The sequence below is a fragment of the Kogia breviceps genome, chromosome 16 (genome assembly GCF_026419965.1).
Source record: "Kogia breviceps isolate mKogBre1 chromosome 16, mKogBre1 haplotype 1, whole genome shotgun sequence".
Classification (NCBI taxonomy): domain Eukaryota; kingdom Metazoa; phylum Chordata; class Mammalia; order Artiodactyla; family Physeteridae; genus Kogia; species Kogia breviceps.
The window spans coordinates 24,039,737-24,057,623 of NC_081325.1; the positions used below are offsets into that span (position 1 = coordinate 24,039,737).

Genomic DNA, 17,887 nt, shown 5'->3' on the forward strand with positions numbered 1-17,887 from the left:
GGCAAAGGATTTGTGCATCCTTCAGTGGCGGTGAGGGGAAATGTGGATTAAATACTCTTTGTAACTAGCAGCTGTAATTATCAGGGGGAATTTGACACAGCTGTAGGAGCCGTTTTCATACTGCAGAGTCTAGTGAGGGAAAGAAAAGGATCATTTTATCCTTCCAATAATTACGATTTTATATTGGCAAATCAAGCATAAAATTGGTAGTTGAAATGCTTCCAGGAGTCTTTGTTTAGAAATACCTTCATTCATCTGTGTGTTTCCTGAGAGTCTTGCTTTTCCAACTACTGTCGTTCCAGGAGACAGTGTTCTGTTGGCCATGTTACCATTACCGTCTTCAAAACGTGCAGTCATCGAATGCTTGCCGAGAGCCCTTAGAAATGGCCAGGCCACGACCCAGCCTGACAAAACTGTCACTGGGGTCAGATGGCATTATTCGCCTGACGCTTTTATTTGCCTCTCAATAATGCCCAGTGGTTTGTCTTTTGTATTCAGGCATCATATCAACGTTCCTTCACGTCCACCCCTTTGGAGCCAATATCGAATATCTCTGGTCATACATGCAGCAGCTGGACTCCAAGGTAAGTCCTGTTTCTCAACTTGCATTTTTGCTAACATGTAGCGTGTTGACTGCCGGCTGCAGGTCGAAGCTGCGTGAGCTGCGTTAGGGCTATAACCGTGTATGGAGGCTTATCCGTACTTCTTCTCAGGAACTCAGCTTCTGGCAGAGAGTTGTCTTCTTTTCGCTTGCTTTTGTCTTTGTAGAAAGAAAAGCAGTTATCGAAAATGACAGTGACTTTCAGCACACGCCAAATGACTTTGAAAAGCATATGAGGGATCTAAAAGCGCAGGTTGGCCTGAAAGTTCCCACAACAAGGGAGAAATCATGTCAGGGTGACTGATGGGGCATTAGCCTTAGACCGTATTCTCACAGGATTCTATGTTAAGGGCTCCACACAATAGAGGAAAAATCACCTCAAATAACATAAAAATCTGATGTGACTCCCAAGAAAACTGTATTAATGGTGGTTTTTTTAGCATCATTCTCCAAATGGAAAAAAAAAAAAAAAAAGACTACAAAAGTTCCTCTCAGCTGTGCCCCTTGAGGGTCATACCCAGGGTCAGGACATCACTCCTCATTTCTGTGAGGCTAGTTCTTCTCCTCTGCAGACCAGCTACCCTCCTAGCCCGTTGGGGTGTTTGTGCCCCGAAAGAGAAGGGACAAAAAGAGCTCAATTTATGGGTCGAATTCCAGTGCATAGTGAGAGGGGCCTCTGCGAAGATCAAGCGATGGCATTAACCAGTACTGCCTTGGGGGGCCCTGGAAGGGGACAGAGATGCTAGGCCTGTCACTGGACAGTGCGCTAAGTGTCCTGCTGAGAAGGAAAACGGAGGTAAGAAGCTCTTCCACAGAGCACAGCAAAGCGCCTAGAATGTGCAGGACCAGGCCCGCAGCTCTCTGGCCTAAATACACACACATGAAGTCATTCTGAATCTTCAGTGGTCAGTATCGATCACCCTGCTACGCGGTCATCTCATGTTGATTGAGAAGATCTTACCAATTCACAACCCCGTAACCGCTTGACCTTTCTAATGGGTCTTCCACTTCACCTTTGAGAGAAGTCATCTGGAACAAGAAGTGTTTCTCGGTCATAGAGATCCATAGCCTCTTACTCTCCCGCAGCCGGTGACAGGGTAGGTAGACCAAACAGAGGGAGAGGGAAGGAGGAGCCCGGAGGAGTCTTGATGTTCACAATCATGCCACTGCCTTCCCAGTGGCCTCCCCTCACTTCCCTGGGGGAGGGGAGGGTGACCGAAACCGCTCCTGTGAACTCAGATGAAATGAGGAGGAGGAGCGATACGACGTTACTTTGTTGAAAGAAAGCTTCGAAGTCCTACTTTCTTGGTCTGTTTTTCCTTCTCCAGTACCATTCTTCATAATATCACCACTAACTTTGCCTGGAGGGCTACATGAAATGCCACTTGCACCACTGTACTTGGCACAGAATAAGCCCTCGAGAAATGATTCCTATCGTTGCTATTACCCTTCCCTTGTACTGTTGCCATTTCTTTCCTTCCCTTTCTGGAAATCCCAAGTGGGAAGCCTTTGTGAAGAAGTCGTGGTTGTTTCAGTATGAGCTGAAATGGCCAAGGAATCCACTCATCATTCACCTAAGAGTTGTAGGGCTCCTGTCTCCTCTGGCCCGTCAGTGCAGGCGGACGATCTGTATATCTATGACACGTGTGTGCACATGTGAGTTGCATACGTGTGTGTGTGCGTGCACGTCCAGGTATAATTGATTATCTGATGGGTAGGAGCTCTTGTTCTAGTCTTAACTCTCAGGACGGTGTCCGTCATTCACTTGCTCGGGTGAGATCTGTGTGGTCTCGCTCAGTAAGGCGGGAATTCACACACCTGGTCTCTGGTCCTTAGATGATGGGGCTTTCCGGAAGGGATTCGGTAGAGGGAGATTCCATTTCATCTCAGACTGATACCTTTATTTTAGAAGATAAGAGATAAGGTATTTCCCCCACAGAGGAAATATACAGGGTCTCGGACTCTCCCAGACAGCCCTTCACCTCCTGGACAGAACGCTCAGTGGAGCTGTCACATTCTTGCCTCACGCCTGAAAATACATCAAAAAGTGTTCTGACTAAAACTCCTGGGTGCCAGGGATTGGACCAAATATTCTTTCTATCCCAGTGAGGCTGCGAGGATACTTAGACTTTTTAATCCAGAGAGCAAATTACTGCTATATACTGGAATTCCATACCCTTGGGGCTTTAAGCAGAAAACAAAATAATGAGAGGTTTGCCCTCTAAGTATCCACCAGGGCCTTGTACCTGCACCAACTGCCAGAAGGCTCATAATCCTGGAGCTGCGGCCAGACCCTGATGCTGAGGTTCTCCTGCACAGCGGCCTGGGGCACCTGCTCTGGTTAATCAGTGACAGGGGGACGCTGCATGAAAGCAGGGGACTCAGCCTGGCCTTCGCGACACAGGAGGTTTGCTGACTCTGGCGAAAGAGCCTTTTAAAAATTCCACGTAGCACAACACAGTTACCTTGAGATCAGACAGCATCACTATTATTACCACGACTGTTGTTAAGATAACATTTAGATTCTGCCTCCTCCTGTGCTGATGGGAGGAAGGAAAGCAGGCTCAGTCCAGCCTGTAACAAAGCTGTTTTTCTTAGGATTTTCCCCAAAGGCCACAGCTGGGTATATGAATGATCAGAAATGGAAGGGGAGACAGGAACTGATTTAAATTAGGCTGGGCATGTAAATTGCACACGGCTCCCTAAAACTGCGTATCCCCAAACAGGCCATTTTCCAGTTAAATACTGTTTCTGCTCTTGAGAATGATATCTGCATATTTCTTTTTCTCCTCTGCCTCTTCTAAACCACTCACTCTCATTCGCTCAGCTTTCTTGTATCAGAAATACATGACCAAGTCAGAAAGATGCATCCAGAGGGAGGCAGGGCCGGGGTGGTCAGAGGACATGGCTTCTTGAAGCTTTGCTGAGTCAAAACTCATGCCTTGGGCACGGGGCAGGTCAGCCCTTCCACACAGGCAACACTATCTTATCTCTTACATCAGCCCAGAGCCCGTTCAAGGTCACTCACTGATCCTAAGCAGCAAGGAAGTCACATTTGAACAGCAGCAGATGAATATTTTCAGTCTTACCGTCAAGAGGAGGGAGTCCTCTGCTCTTCCCCCAGTTTATATATCGTCTAAGAGATGAAGACCCAGTTCTCCAAGTGTGTCTGGCTCCCGCCTCTACATACCGGCAGCCTCTTCCCCAAACCCACGAAATGGAAGGTTTGATTCTGAAACCAGACTCGATGTAACGTGGCCACAGAGACTGGAGTTTTTTTAGAAAGAGCTGCCATCTTTGTCAGGACACCGTGTTTGGTAACAGGCTTGGGTGCTCGCGAAGTGTTCATTTCCCACCAAAGGGGCAAACCATTTGCATTTGTATACTAGAAGCATACCTCTGGAACATAAACTATCTTGTCAGTTCCAAGGAGATTCAAATCAGCCTTAATTGAAGCGCATTCTTTCCCAGATGACAGCTAGCTAGGCAGTAAGGTTGGAGAAAGTGTTCCAAGTAGTGTTTGTAAGATTGCCCACCTGAATAATCTTTAATAGTGTGTATATTCTGGTGTTCTCCTAAATAGCCACCTGTCACAGTATGTTAATGAGTGAATGAGTTTTCTGTTGCTTCGACAGGCTATCGTGAATGTGTTTTCTAGACATCACAGCACCTCTGGAAAGCATAAGGCATATGAAACTTCGGAGGTAAAGAGACTTCCATCTGGCTGTGTGAAAAGTAGAAAGGAAGCTGCTTGTTCACAGCAAGAGAAAATGACAAGGTCACCAGGGACCCGGTGACTGCTTGGCTAAGTCACGGCTTTTCACAAACCCAGTACTGTCTAGGGACTAGGCAGACGAGGAATAGCCAGGGCACAAAAGAAATCTAAGAAAGGACCCTGCTCTCAAAAAGCTTGTAGTCTAAATGAGGAAATGGTATATTTATGAACTAACGTGAGAATCAGATGTGAACTAATGAAGTGCTAAATCTGGCAGGCAGATAGATACTGAGTGAAATAGGAGGTGGAGAAGGGGGAAGTCCATACGGGTCATGACCAGCAGGCGGTGCCCTTGAGTCCGTGTTCATTCTCTGGTTTCCTCTGGGGCACTTTAGCTGTCCTTGCTGCGTGTCTCCCCTTTCTCCTCGTTCTCTCCTTTCTTCCTTCTCTCACCTTGCATCAAGATCCTTCCTTTTCTCCTTCTAGTTCTTTCCTTCTGTTTATCTTCTTCCTTCTTTCTTGTTCTTCTCCTCGTACCTCCTTGCCTTCCTCCCTGCTCCTTTTCCTTCCAGTCCTTTCCTTCTCTTTTCCTAAGTCCTCACTTCTGTTTATCTTCTTTCCTTTTTCCTCTCAAACCTCCTCCTCTGTGTCCTTCCTCCCTCCCCACCTACGTTCTGTATCTCTCTCTGCAGACGTTTATTGCAAGGTGTGTGTGTGCTCTGCCCAGGGATATAAGGATGAACAAGACTTAAATGTGCGCTAAAGGCTAACCGTCAGTTTATCCTATGGAAGGAAATCTGGTTTTGCAGTTGGCTTCTCTGACTCTCCAGCCTTGACAAAGCCTATGTCGGTGTCTTTTCAGTCCCCCAAACAGGCACTGCTCTCCACTTGCCTCCCTTGCCTGACTGATATGGGGCATGGAGCCGACCACCCACATAACAATTGATTTATGCCGGCTCGTGTCCGTTTATACATGTGCTTAGTGGCCTGGCAAGGAGGCAATGGGCTTGAGCTAGAGTCAGCAAATCAGAAAATAAGTCAAATTACAAATTCCCTCTGTGGTATTTGCCACCACATAAGCCCCTTAGTTACACGGAGCCTTTATTCCTTCTCATCTCTCCTTTTCTTTTTCATTAGAGCAAATCAATCCTTTCTAAAAGAATAAATGTTAGAAAATTTTAAACAAAATAGGAGTGGAGGGATCCACTGACCACATCAAAGACTACAAAGACACAGACCACCAGTTTCTTAGAATAAAAGCCAGCTGGGTAAGAGGGTAATAAAAGCATCATGTTTAGGAGAGTCCTCCCCAGTTGCTACAGCACCAATACATGGTATATGGGAAAATGAGATTTCCTAGTCACGGCACGTTTCTGATCTATATCGTAATGCCACACGGGACTCCCTTAGCCACGTGTATCTGATTCGCCTAATAGTATCCCTGTGAGAGAGCGAATCCAGTGCTGCGAAAGCAGGGCTGGATTCAGCATCAGAAACCCTGCACTGAGTTCTAGCCCCTCCACTCACCAGCTGGGCCAGCAGCAGCCCTGCCCTGGACGCGGTGTTTCCATCTATGACGAACAGGAGCTTAGCGAGGATCCCTGACCTCAGAAGGGATATGGGGAAGGGAATCCTGCGCACCTGGTGGGGAAACGGATACCTCTCACTCTGAGCTCAGCCAGTGAGTGCTGGATGCTTTGTTTATGTGACGACTCTATGATGCTTTCAGGCCTCAAGACCAATGGTCTTGAAATGACTGGTGGGAAGAGAAAGGATATTATGAAGGCAGTATCACAAGAGCTGACACATTTTTATAAGGAAGAGAACAGAATTAAAGTAAACGAAGATATTTGTAAAGTAAAAATTCTTTGGCCATAGGGTAAAACAGAAGGACAAATTGAATTTTCTCTCGACTTTGTCGTGGAGATCCCCAAATGTCACATGTCGTATAGATTATTTTGTCAGGGTAGGGAAAAGGTTTAGAAACCATCAAACTAACATGAAAGCAGTTTCTCCTTCATTTTTCTTCTCACATGAGATATAAACATCTTTAGGGAAATGCTCTAGAATTTAGCTGAGCGCCTTATTAAATGGGTTTGTTTGTTTTTTTTTTCAATCAGGCTCCTTCTATTGGCTTCCCAGTAGACTTGTCCCTTGGTATCTGCAGGGGATTGGTTCCGGAAACCCCTGTGACTACCAAAATCCACAGATGCTCAAGTCCTTTGTAGAAAATGACTTGGTATTTGCATATAACCTATACATCCTCCCTATACTTTAAATCATCTCTAGATTATTTACAATAAGATCTCATCGTGGTTTTGTTGGCATTTCCCTGATGATTAGTGATGTTAAGCAGCTTTTCATGTACCTATTGGCCATCACTATGTCTTCTTTGGAAAATGTCTATTCAGATCCTCTGCCCATTTTTTGATTGGATTATTTGTATTTTTGCTATTGAGCTTATGAGTTCTTTATATAATTTGAATATTAACCCTTTATCAGACATACGCTTTGCAAACATTTTCTCACATTCTGTAAGTTGTCTTTTCATTTTGTGGATGGTTTCCTTTGCTGTACAGAAGCTTTTTATTTATTTTTTAATGGATATTTTAGATGGGATTTCATTTGAGGGGGACTGCTCCGTAATTGTGACACATCCCTGTCCACATTATTTACATCTTCATGGCAGAATCAGGCTGTTACCTTATACTAGCAACAGCAACTGAGAGTTCACTACTTCTGAGGACACCAATTTTCATTATGCTCATTTCTGGCTAAGTGGTTATTCAAACTAAATAATTATGAGAATTTCAAATCCTAGTTTCACTACATCTTAGCTGTGTGACCTTGGACAACTTATTTAACGTCTCTGTAACCTTAGTTTCACTGTCTATAAAACGGGGTTTTTTATGGGCTATAATGTGTGTTAAATGACTTAATATATGAAGAGCATTCACAGCAGTATCTGGCACACAGTAAGTGCTACTAAGTGTTGGTTGCCATTTGTTTTGTGCTTAAAAGTGCACAAAAGACCTATTACATTCTCTCAGTTTGAGATCTTTGCCACAACCTAGTGGACAGATGAATTTTAAATGGCTTGCCCAAAGACCAGTGCTAATATATGGTAGGGCCAGCACGCAAATCCAAGTCCTTAGAGCATCTGATGAGCTTCTTTCCAATTCCCTTGTCTTGCAAATGAGAAAATACCCAGAGAGATTAAGTGACTTAAGCAAGATGGTGAAGCTGGTTAATGGTCATTCCATGACTGGAATCTGATCTTTTGCCTCTACATTTCTTTCTTCCAGCAAGTGAAAGGTTTATTTGCTTGTTTAATGAACTTTTTGATGAGATAATACACTAAAAGCATGTACGCTGTGCCTGGCCCACAGCGGGGACTCAGGAAGTGGTAGCTACCTATTTCCTGCTGCATGCCTCCTTCTGCTTCCTTTGTGGTTGAAGTCTAGGCTCAGGTCAAAAGCCACCATGGAAAACAAGATGTTGCTACTTTTCAGTACAGGCGAGCCAAGATTCCGCATGATTTGCTTGCAAATTTTTGGTGAATGGTTCAGGAGGGGATGCCCAAACATTAGCATATGACTGTGTATGGGCTGGTTGAGTTGGGAACTTTCAGGGTTTTTTTTTTTTTTTTTTGCTGTTGATGTTGATATCACTCTAAAACAGTGTTCATCACAGAGGAGCTCTGCCCTCCTGTATAGGGACACCTCCCCCATGGTCCCCACCCATAAGCACAGAGGCAATGACCAAATGGATTATTTCTAATTCCCACTCCACAATACCTAATCACTCTGGACCTCAGTTTCCTCATTTGTAAATTATTCCCTCTCTTACAAGAGCATGGTGAGAATTTTAAAAAGTGTGTTCAGAAGAGTCTGGCAAGGAAAAGTCTCGCAGTGGTTGTGAGATGTTACACTTTTTACAATCAGCTGCAGGACTGCTAGGTGGGATGGCCTGACCTAACCCCAGCTGGCCTCCTACAAAGCCATTAGCTTTAGATCAGATCTTTATTTTCCCCTCGAGAATTCAGCCTTTTCTCCCCTTCCTAATGAACAGTACGAGGCTTCTTCCCCACTTTTCCAAAAAAAAGGTGATAGCTGTGCTGGAAACAAGTGTGTGGTGGGATGGCTGTTCCTTCCACCTGTCAGTTTCTCTATGGCCTCTGCTTGATCTGGAAAAAGACTGCTCATCCCAGGGGTATCACTTGAATTTGACTGGGGACTGGAACCTACTGTAGATGACCCGTACTGTCCTCCAAAAGAAAAAAGGGAGCTTGTTAAGAGAATACCTTGACTTCACAAAGCTTAAGGAAAACTGCCTTCTGGACCAACTGAAAACTGGGTTTGACCACACACTTCTCTGTACTTGTTTCCTTTGGCTTATGAACACAGGGCTTGACCCATCTACCACAAAAGGTTTGACTGTTAGTGTGTACTATTCGATCAGCATCGCCTAAGACAGATATAAAGAGAAATTGTATTTGTGCCAGGCCCTGTGTTACATTTTACAAACAATCCTCACAATTATACTGAAAGAGATGTTATTATTTCTATTATACATATGAAGAAACTGAGAATTACAGCTATTAAATGACTTGCCCAAGGTCAGACAGCTTGCTTGAGGCTTAGCCCAGATGCAAATTCGAGCGTATCTGATTTAAATCCTCAATGTAAACCCAAATATGCCTGACCCGGGGCAATTATTAACAATAATCTGGGTACACCCCACACTGGGTGGAATTAGAGACTCCAGAGACGAGGCTAGGGAATGTGTTTTTGTTTTTGTTTTTGTTTTTGTTTTATCGGTTAAATACAAATTGTGGTGTATTCTTAACATGGAACACTTTACTGCCAACACACATGATATTTACATACATATTGGTTTATGTAGAGAGCCTTACAGAGGACAATTGTTGAGGGAAACAGCAGGCTACCCAGTGGTCAATATGCAGATACATTTAGAAAAAGCTTAGAGTTGAACCTGCCCGTGTTACTGCTGGGCTGGGGAATTTAAAAGGTTTCTTCCTCCCTCCTTTTCTCCATTTTTTCCTTCTTTTTTTTTTTTTTTTTTTTTTAACATCTTTATTGGAGTATAACTGCTTTACAATGGTGTGTTAGTTTCTGCTTTACAACAAAGTGAATCAGTTATACATATACATATGTTCCCATATCTCTTCCCTCTTGCGTCTCCCTCCCTCCCACCCTCCCTATCCCACCACTCTAGGTGGTGGTTTTCTATTATGGTTTTCTCCAGATATATGCCCAGAAATGGGATTGCAGGATCATGTGGTAGCTCTATTTTTAGTTTTTTAACGAACCTCCATACTGTTTTCCATAGTGGCTATACCAATTTACATTCCCACCAGCAGTGTAGGAGGGTTCCCTTTTCTCCAAACCCTCTCCAGCATTTGTTATTTGTAGAGTTTTTAATGATGGCCATTCTGACCGGTGTGAGGTGGTACCTCATTGTAGCTTTGATTTCCATTTTCTCTAATAATTAGCAATGTTGAGCATCATTCCATGTGCCTATTGGCCATCTGTATGCCTTCTTTGGAGAAATGTCTATTTAGGTTTTCTGCCCATTTTTTGATTGGGTTGTTTGGTTTTTTTGTTATTGAGTTGGATGAGCTGTTTGTATATTTTGGAAATTAAGCCCTTGTTGGTCACATCATTGGCAAATACTTTCTCCCATTCTATAGGTTGTCTTTTCATTTTGTTCATGGTTTCCTTTACTGTGCAAAAGCTTTTGAGTTTAATTAGGTCCCATTTGTTTATTTTTGCTTTTTATTTCTGTTGCTTTGGGAGACTAACCTAAGAAAACATTGGTACAATTTATGTCAGAGAATGTTTTGCCTATGTTCTCTCCTAGCAGTTTTATGGTGTCATCTCTAATATTTAAGTCTTTAAGCCATTTTCAGTTTATTTTTGTGAATGGTGTGAGGGAGTATTCTAACTTCCTTGACTTACATGAGGCTGTCCAGCTTTCCCAACACCACTTGCTGAAGAGACTGTTTTTCCTCCATTGTATATTCTTGCCTCCTTTCTCAAAGATTAATTGACCGTAGGTGTGTGGGTTTATTTCTGGGGTGTCTGTTCTGTTCCATTGATCCATATGTCTATTTTTTTGTCAATACCATGCCATTTTGATTACTGTAGCTTTGTAGTATTGTCTGAAGTCTGGGAGGGTTATGCCTCCTGCTTTGTGTTTTTTTTTTTTTTGCTCAGGATTGCTTTGGCAATTCTGGGTCTTTTATGGTTCCAATATAAATTTTGGGATTCTTTGTTCTAGTTCTGTGAAAAATGTCATGAGTAACTTGATTGGGTTCGCATTAAATCTGTAGATGGCTTTGGTTAGCATGGCCATTTTAACAGTACTAATTCTTCCAATCAAAGAGCATGGGATATGTCTGTTTCTTTGAATCATCTTCAACTTCCTTTATCAGTATCTTATAATTCTCAGCACATAAGTCTTTCACCTCCTTAGTCAGGTTTTGGTTTTTTTTTTAACATCTTTATTGGAATATAACTGTTTCACAATGGTGTGTTAGTTTCTGCTTTACAACAAAGTGAATCAGTTATGCATAACATATGTTACCATGTCTCTTCCCTCTTGCAACTCCCTCCCTTCCACTCTCCCTATCCCACCCCTCTAGGTGGTCACAAAGCACCGAGCTGATCTCCCTGGGTTATGCAGCTGCTTCCCGCTAGCTATCTCTTTTATGTTTGGTAGTGTATATATGTCCATGCCACTCTTTCACTTCATCACAGCTTACCCTTCGCCCTCCCCACATCCTCAAGTCCATGCTCTAGTAGGTCTGTGTTTTATTCCTGTCCTACCCCTAGTCTCTTCATGACATTTTTTTTCTTAGATTCCATATATATGTGTTAGCATATGGTATTTGTTTTTCTCGTTCTAACTTACTTCACTCTGTATGACAGATTCCAGGTCTATCCACCTCATTATAAATAACTCAGTTTCATTTCTTTTTATGGCTTAGTAATATTCCATTGTATATATGTGCCACGTCTTCTTTATCCATTCGTCTGTCGATGGACACTTAGGTTGCTTCCATGTCCTGGCTATTGTAAATAGAGCTGCAATGAATATTTTGGTGCATGACTTTTTGAATTATGGTTTTCTCAGGGTATATGCCCAGTAGTGGGATTGCAGGGTCGTATATGGTAGTTCTATTTGTCGTTTTTTAAGGAACCTCCATACTGTTCTCCATAGTGGCTGTATCAATTTACATTCCCACCAGCAGTGCAAGAGTGTTCCCTTTTCTCCACACCCTCTCCAGCATTTATTGTTTCTAGAGTTTTTGATGATGGCCAATCTGACCGGTGTGAGATGATATCTCATTGTAGTTTTGATTTGCATTTCTCTAATGATAAGTGATGTTGAGCATTCTTTCATGTGTTTGTTAGCAATCTGTATATCTTCTTTGGAGAAATGTCTATTTAGTTCTTCTGCCCATTTTTGGATTGGGTTGTTTGTTTTTTTGATATTGAGCTGCCTGAGTTGCTTATAAATTTTGGATATTAATCCTTTGTCAGTTGCTTCATTTGCAAATATTTTCTCTCATTCTGAGGGTTGTCTTTTCGTCTTGTTTATGGTATCCTTTGTTGTGCAAAAGCTTTTAAGTTTCATTAGATCCCATTTGTTTATTATTGTTTTTATTTCCATTTCTCTAGGAGATGGGTCAAAAAGGATCTTGCTGTGATTTATGTCATAGAGTGTTCTATGTTTTCCTCTAAGAGTTTGATAGTGTCTGGCCTTACATTTAGGTCTTTAACCCATTTTGAGTTTATTTTTGTGTATGGTGTTAGGGAGTGTTCTAATTTCATACTTATACAGGTAGCTGTCCAGTTTTCCCAGCACCACTTATTGAAGAGGCTGTCATTTCTCCACTGTGTTTCCTTCCCTCCTTTATCAAAGATAAGGTGACCATATGTGTGTGGGTTTATCTCTGGGCTTTCTATCCTGTTCCATTGATCTATATTTCTGTTTTTGTGCCAGTACCATACTGTCTTGATTACTGTGGCCTTGTAGTATAGTCTAAAGTCAGGGAGCCTGATTCCTCCAGCTCCATTTTTCGTTCTCAAGATTGCTTTGGCTATTCGGGGTCTTTTGTGTTTCCATACAAATTGTGAAATTCTTTGCTCTAGTTCTGTAAAAAATGCCAGTGGTAATTTGATAGGGATTGCATTGAATCTGTAGATTGCTTTGGGTAATACAGTCATTTTCACAATGTTGATTCTTCCAATCCAAGAACATGGTATATTTCTCCACCTATTTGTTTCATCTTTAATTTCTTTCATCAGTGTCTTATAGTTTTCTGCATACAAGTCTTTTGTCTCCTTAGGTAGGTTTATTCCTAGATATTTTGTTCTTTTTGTTGCAATGGTAAATGGGAGTGTTTTCTTAATTTCACTCTCAGATTTTTCATCATTAGTGTATAAGAATGCCAGAGATTTCTGTGCATTAATTTTGTATCCTGCTACTTTACCAAATTCATTGATTAGTTCTAGTAGTTTTCTGGTAGCATCCTTAGTATTCTCTATGTATAGTATCTTGTCATCTGCAAACAGTGACAGCTTTTCTTCTTCTTTTCCTATTTGGATTCCTTTTATTTCTTTATTTTCTCTGATTGCTGTGGCTAGAACTTCCAAAACTATGTTGAATAAGAGTGGTGAGAGTGGGCAACCTTGTCTTGTTCCTGATCTTAGTGGAAATGGTTTCAGTTTTTCACCATTGAGAACAATGCTGGCTGTGGGTTTGTCATATATGGCCTTTATTATATTGAGGAAAGTTCCCTCTATGCCTACTTTCTGCAGGGTTTTTATCATAAATGGGTGTTGAATTTTGTCAAAAGCTTTCTCTGCATCTATTGAGATGATCATATGGTTTTTCTCCTTCAGTTTGTTGATATGGTGTATCATCTTGATTGATTTGCATATGTTGAAGAATCCTTGCATTCCTGGAATAAACCCCACTTGATCATGGTATATGATCCTTTTAATGTGCTGTTGGATTCTGTTTGCTAGTATTTTGTTGAGGATTTTTGCATCTATGTTCTCAGTGATATTGGCCTGTAGTTTTCTTTGTGACGTCTTTGTCTGGTTTTGGTATCAGGGTGATGGTGGCCTCGTAGAAAGAGGTTGGGAGTGTTCCTCCCTCTGCTATCTTTTGGAAAAGTTTGAGAAGGATAGGTGTTAGCTCTTCTCTGAATGTTTGATAGAATTCGCCTGTGAAGCCATCTGGTCCTGGGCTTTTGTTTGTTGGAAGATTTTTAATCACAGTTTCAATTTCAGTGCTTGTGATTGGTCTGTTCATATTTTTTTCTTCCTGGTTCAGTCTCAGAATGTTGTGCTTCTCTCAGAATTTGTCCATTTCTTCCAGGTTGTCCATTTTATTGGCATACAGTTGCTTGTAGTAATCTCTAATAATCTTTTGTATTTCTGCAGAGTCAGTTGTTACGTCTCCTTTTTCATTTCTAATTCTATTGATTTGAGTCTTCTCCCTTTTTTTCTTGATGAGTCTGGCTAATGGTTTATCAATTTTGTTTATTTTCTCAAAGAACCAGCTTTTAGTTTTATTGATCTTTGCTATTGTTTCCTTCATTTCTTTTTCATTTATTTCGATCTGATCTTTATGATTTCTCTCCTTCTGCTAAATTTGGGGTTTTTTTGTTCTTCTTTCTCTAATTGCTTTAGGTGCAAAGTTAGGTTGTTTATTTGAGATGTTTCCTGTTTCTTAAGTTAGGATTGTATTGCTATAAACTTCTCTCTTACAACTGCTTTTGCTGCATCCCATAGGTTTTGGGTCATCGTGTTTCCATTGTCATTTGTTTCTAAGTATTTTTTGATTTCCTCTTTGATTTCTTCAGTGATCACTTCATTATTAAGTAGTGTATTTTTTAGCCTCCATGTGTTGGTATTTTTTACAGATCTTTTCCTGTAATTGATATCTAGTCTCACAGTGTTGTGGTCGGAAAAGATACTTGATACGATTTCAATTTTCTTAAATTTACCAAGGCTAGATTTGTGACCCAAGATATCATCTATCCTGGAGAATGTTCCATGAGCACTTGAGAAAAATGTGTATTCAGTTGTTTTTGGATGGAATGTCCTATAGACATCAGTTAAGTCCGTCTTCTGTAATGTATCATTTAAAGCTTGTGTTTCCTTATTTATTTTCATTTTGGATGATCTGTCCATTGGTGAAAGTGGGGTGTTAAAGTCCCCTACTATGATTGTGTTACTGTCGATTTCCCCTTTTATGGCTGTTAGTATTTGCCTTATGTATTGAGGTGTTTCTATGTTGGGTACATAAATATTTACAGTTGTTACATCTTCTTCATGGATCGATCCCGTGATCATTATGTAGTGCCCTTCTTTGTCTCTTGTAATAGTTTTTATTTTAAAGTCTATTTTGTCTGATATGAGAATTGCTACTCCAGCTTTCTTCTAATTTCCATTTGCATGGAATATCTTTTTCCATCCCCTCACTTTCAGTCTGTATGTGTCCCTAGGTCTGAACTGGGTCCCTTGTAGACAGCATATATATGGGTCTTGTTTTTGTATCCATTCAGCCAGTCTGTGTCTTTTGCTGGGAGCATTTAATCCATTTACATTTAAGGTAATTAATGATATATATGTTCCTATTACCATTTACTTAATTGTTTTGGGTTTGTTCTTGCAGGTCTTTTCCTTCTGTTGTGTTTCTTGCCTAGAGAAGTTCCTTTAGCATTTGTTGTAAAGCTGGTTTGGTGGTGCTGAACTCTCTCAGCTTTTGCTTGTCTGTAAAGGTTTTAATTTCTCCATCAAATCTGAATGAGATCCTTGCTGGGTAGAGTAATCTTGGTTGTAGGTTTTTCTCCTTCATCACTTTAAATATGTCCTGCCACTCCCTTCTGGCTTGCAGAGTTTCTGCTGAAAGATCAGCTGTTAACCTTATGGGGTTTCCCTTGTGTGTTATTTGTTGTTTTTGCCTTGCTGCTTTTAATATGGTTTTTTTGTATTTAATTTTTGATAGTTTGATTAATATGTGTCTTGGCATGTTTCTCCTTGGATTTATCCTGTATGGGACTCTCTCTGCTTCCTGGACTTGATTGACTATTTCCTTTCCCATATTAGGGAAGTTTTCAACTATAATCTCTTAAAATATTTTCTCAGTCCCTTTCTTTTTCTCTTGTTCTTCTGGGACCCCTTTAATTCGAATGTTGGTGCATTTAATGTTGTCCCAGACGTCTCTGAGACTGTCCTCAGTTCTTTTCATTCTATTTTCTTTATTCTGCTCTGCAATAGTTATTTCCACTATTTTATCTTCCAGGTCACTTATCCGTTCTTCTGCCTCAGTTACTCTGCTATTGATCCCATCTAGAGTATTTTTAATTTCATTTATTGTGTTGCTCATCGTTGCTTGCTTCCTCTTTATTTCTTCTAGGTCCTTGTTAAATGTTTCTTGCATTTTGTCTATTCTATTTCCAAGATTTTGGATCATCTTTAATATCATTATTCTGAATTATTTTTCAGGTAGACTGCCTATTTCCTCTTCATTTGTTAGGTCTGGTCGGTTTTTACCTTGCTCCTTCATCTGCTGTGTGTTTTTCTGTCTTTTCATTTTGCTTACTGTGTTTAGGGTCTCCTTTTTGCAGGCTGCAGGTTCGTAGTTCCTGTTGTTTCTGGTGTCTACTCCCAGTGGCTAAGGTTGGTTCAGTGGGTTGAGTAGGTTTCCTGGTTGGGGGGACTAGTGCCTATGTTCTGGTGGATGAGGCTGGATCTTGTCTTTCTGGTGGGCAGGTCCACGTCTGGTGGTGTGTTGTGGGGTGTCGGTAGCCTTATTATGATTTTAGGCAGTCTCTCTGCTAATGGATGGGGCTGTAGTCTTGTCTTGCTATTTGTTGGGCATAGGGTTTCCAGCACTGTAGGTTGCTGGTCGTTGAGCGAAGCTGGGTCTTGGGTTGAGATGGAGATCTCTGGGAGATTTTCATCATTTGATATTACATGGAGCTGGGGCGTCTCTTGTGGACCAGTGTCCTGAAGTTGGTTCTTCCATCTCAGAGACACAGCCCTGGTGCCTGGCTGGGGCACCAAGAGCCTTTAATCCACACGGCTCAGAATAAAAGGGGGAAAAAAATAGAAGGGAAAGAAAGAAAGGAAGGAAGAATGGAAGGAAGGAAGAAAGGAAGGAAGAAATGATGAAGGAAGAGAGGAAGAAAGGGAGGAAGGAAGGGAGGAAGAAAGGAAGGAAGGGAGGGAGGGAGGAAGGGAGGAAGGAAGGTGGGAAGAAAAAGAAAGGAAGAAAGAAAGGAAGGAAGGAAGGAAGGAAGAAAGGAAGGAAGGAAGGAAGGAAGGAAGGAGAAAGAAAAGAAAGGAAGATAAAATAAAAGAAAAATTTTATAAACCAACAACAACAACAAAAAAAAAAACCAGTTCGGTCAGAACCCTAGGACAAATGGTGAAAGCAAAGCTATACAGACAAAACCTCACACAGAAGCACACACATACACACTCACAAAAAGAGAAAAGGGGGAAAATAATAATATATCTTGCTCCCAAAGTCCACTTCCTCAACTTGGGATGATTCGCTGTCTATTCAGGTATTCCACAGATGCAGGGCACTTCAAGCTGATTGTGGAGCTTTAATCTACTGCTTCTGAGGCTGCTGGGAGAGACCTCCCCCTCTCCTCTTTGTTCGCACAGCTCCTGGTGTTCAGCTTTGGACTTGGCCCCGCCTCTGCACTTAGGTCGTCCGAGAGCGTCTGCCCTTCGCTCAGAAAGGACGGGGTTAAAGGAGCAGCTGATTCGGGGGCTCTGGCACAGGCCGGGAGGAGGGAGGGGCACAAATGTGGGGCGAGCCCGCGGCGGCAGAGGCCGGCGTGACGTTGCACCAGCCTGAGGCGCGCTGCGCATTCTCCCGGGGAAGCTGTCCCTGGATCCCGGGACCCTGGCAGTGGCGGGCTGCACAGGTTCCCGGGAGGCAAGGTGTGGAGAGTGACCTGTGCTCACACACAAGCTTCTTGGAGGCGGCAGCAGCAGCCGTAGCATCCGCTGTAGCATCCCACGCCCGTCTCTCGTGTCCGCACCAACAGCTGTGGCTCGCGCCCGTTTCTGGAGCTCCTTTACACGGCGTGCTTAATCCCCTCTCCTCTTGCAACAGGAAACAAAGAGGCAAGAAAAAGTCTCTTGTCTCTCTGGCAGCTCCGCACCCGTCTCTGGAGCTCCTTTAAGTGGTGCGCTTAATCCCCTCTCCTCACACCCAGGAAGCAAAGAGGGAAGAAAAGGTCTCTTGCCTCTTTGGCAGCTCCAGACTTCTCCCGGACTCCCTCCCGGCTATCTGTGGCGCACTAGCCCCCTTCAGGCTGTGTTCACACCGCCAACCCCAGTCCTCTCCCGGCTTCCGACTGAAGCCCAAGCCTCAGTTCCCAGCCCCCGCCTGTCCCAGTGGGTGAGCAGACAAGCCTCTCAGGCTGGTGAGTGCAGGTCGGCACCGATCCTCTGTGCGGAAATCTCTCCACTTTGCCCTCCGCACCCCTGTTGCTGCGCTCTCCTCCG

General features: G+C 42.5%; 1 protein-coding gene across 9 annotated transcripts in view; it reads left to right on the forward strand.

Annotated features, from left to right (window-relative positions):
- The window catches only part of ENOX1 (ecto-NOX disulfide-thiol exchanger 1), a 615,060-nt gene that overhangs the window by 585,538 nt on the left and 11,635 nt on the right, over nucleotides 1-17,887 (forward strand). For all 9 annotated transcript variants that reach the window (XM_059042210.2, XM_067016825.1, XM_067016827.1 and 6 more), the window contains one exon: nucleotides 499-584. In XM_059042210.2, coding sequence (XP_058898193.1) covers nucleotides 499-584 — 86 coding nt within the window. The remainder of the gene's footprint in view (nucleotides 1-498; nucleotides 585-17,887) is intronic.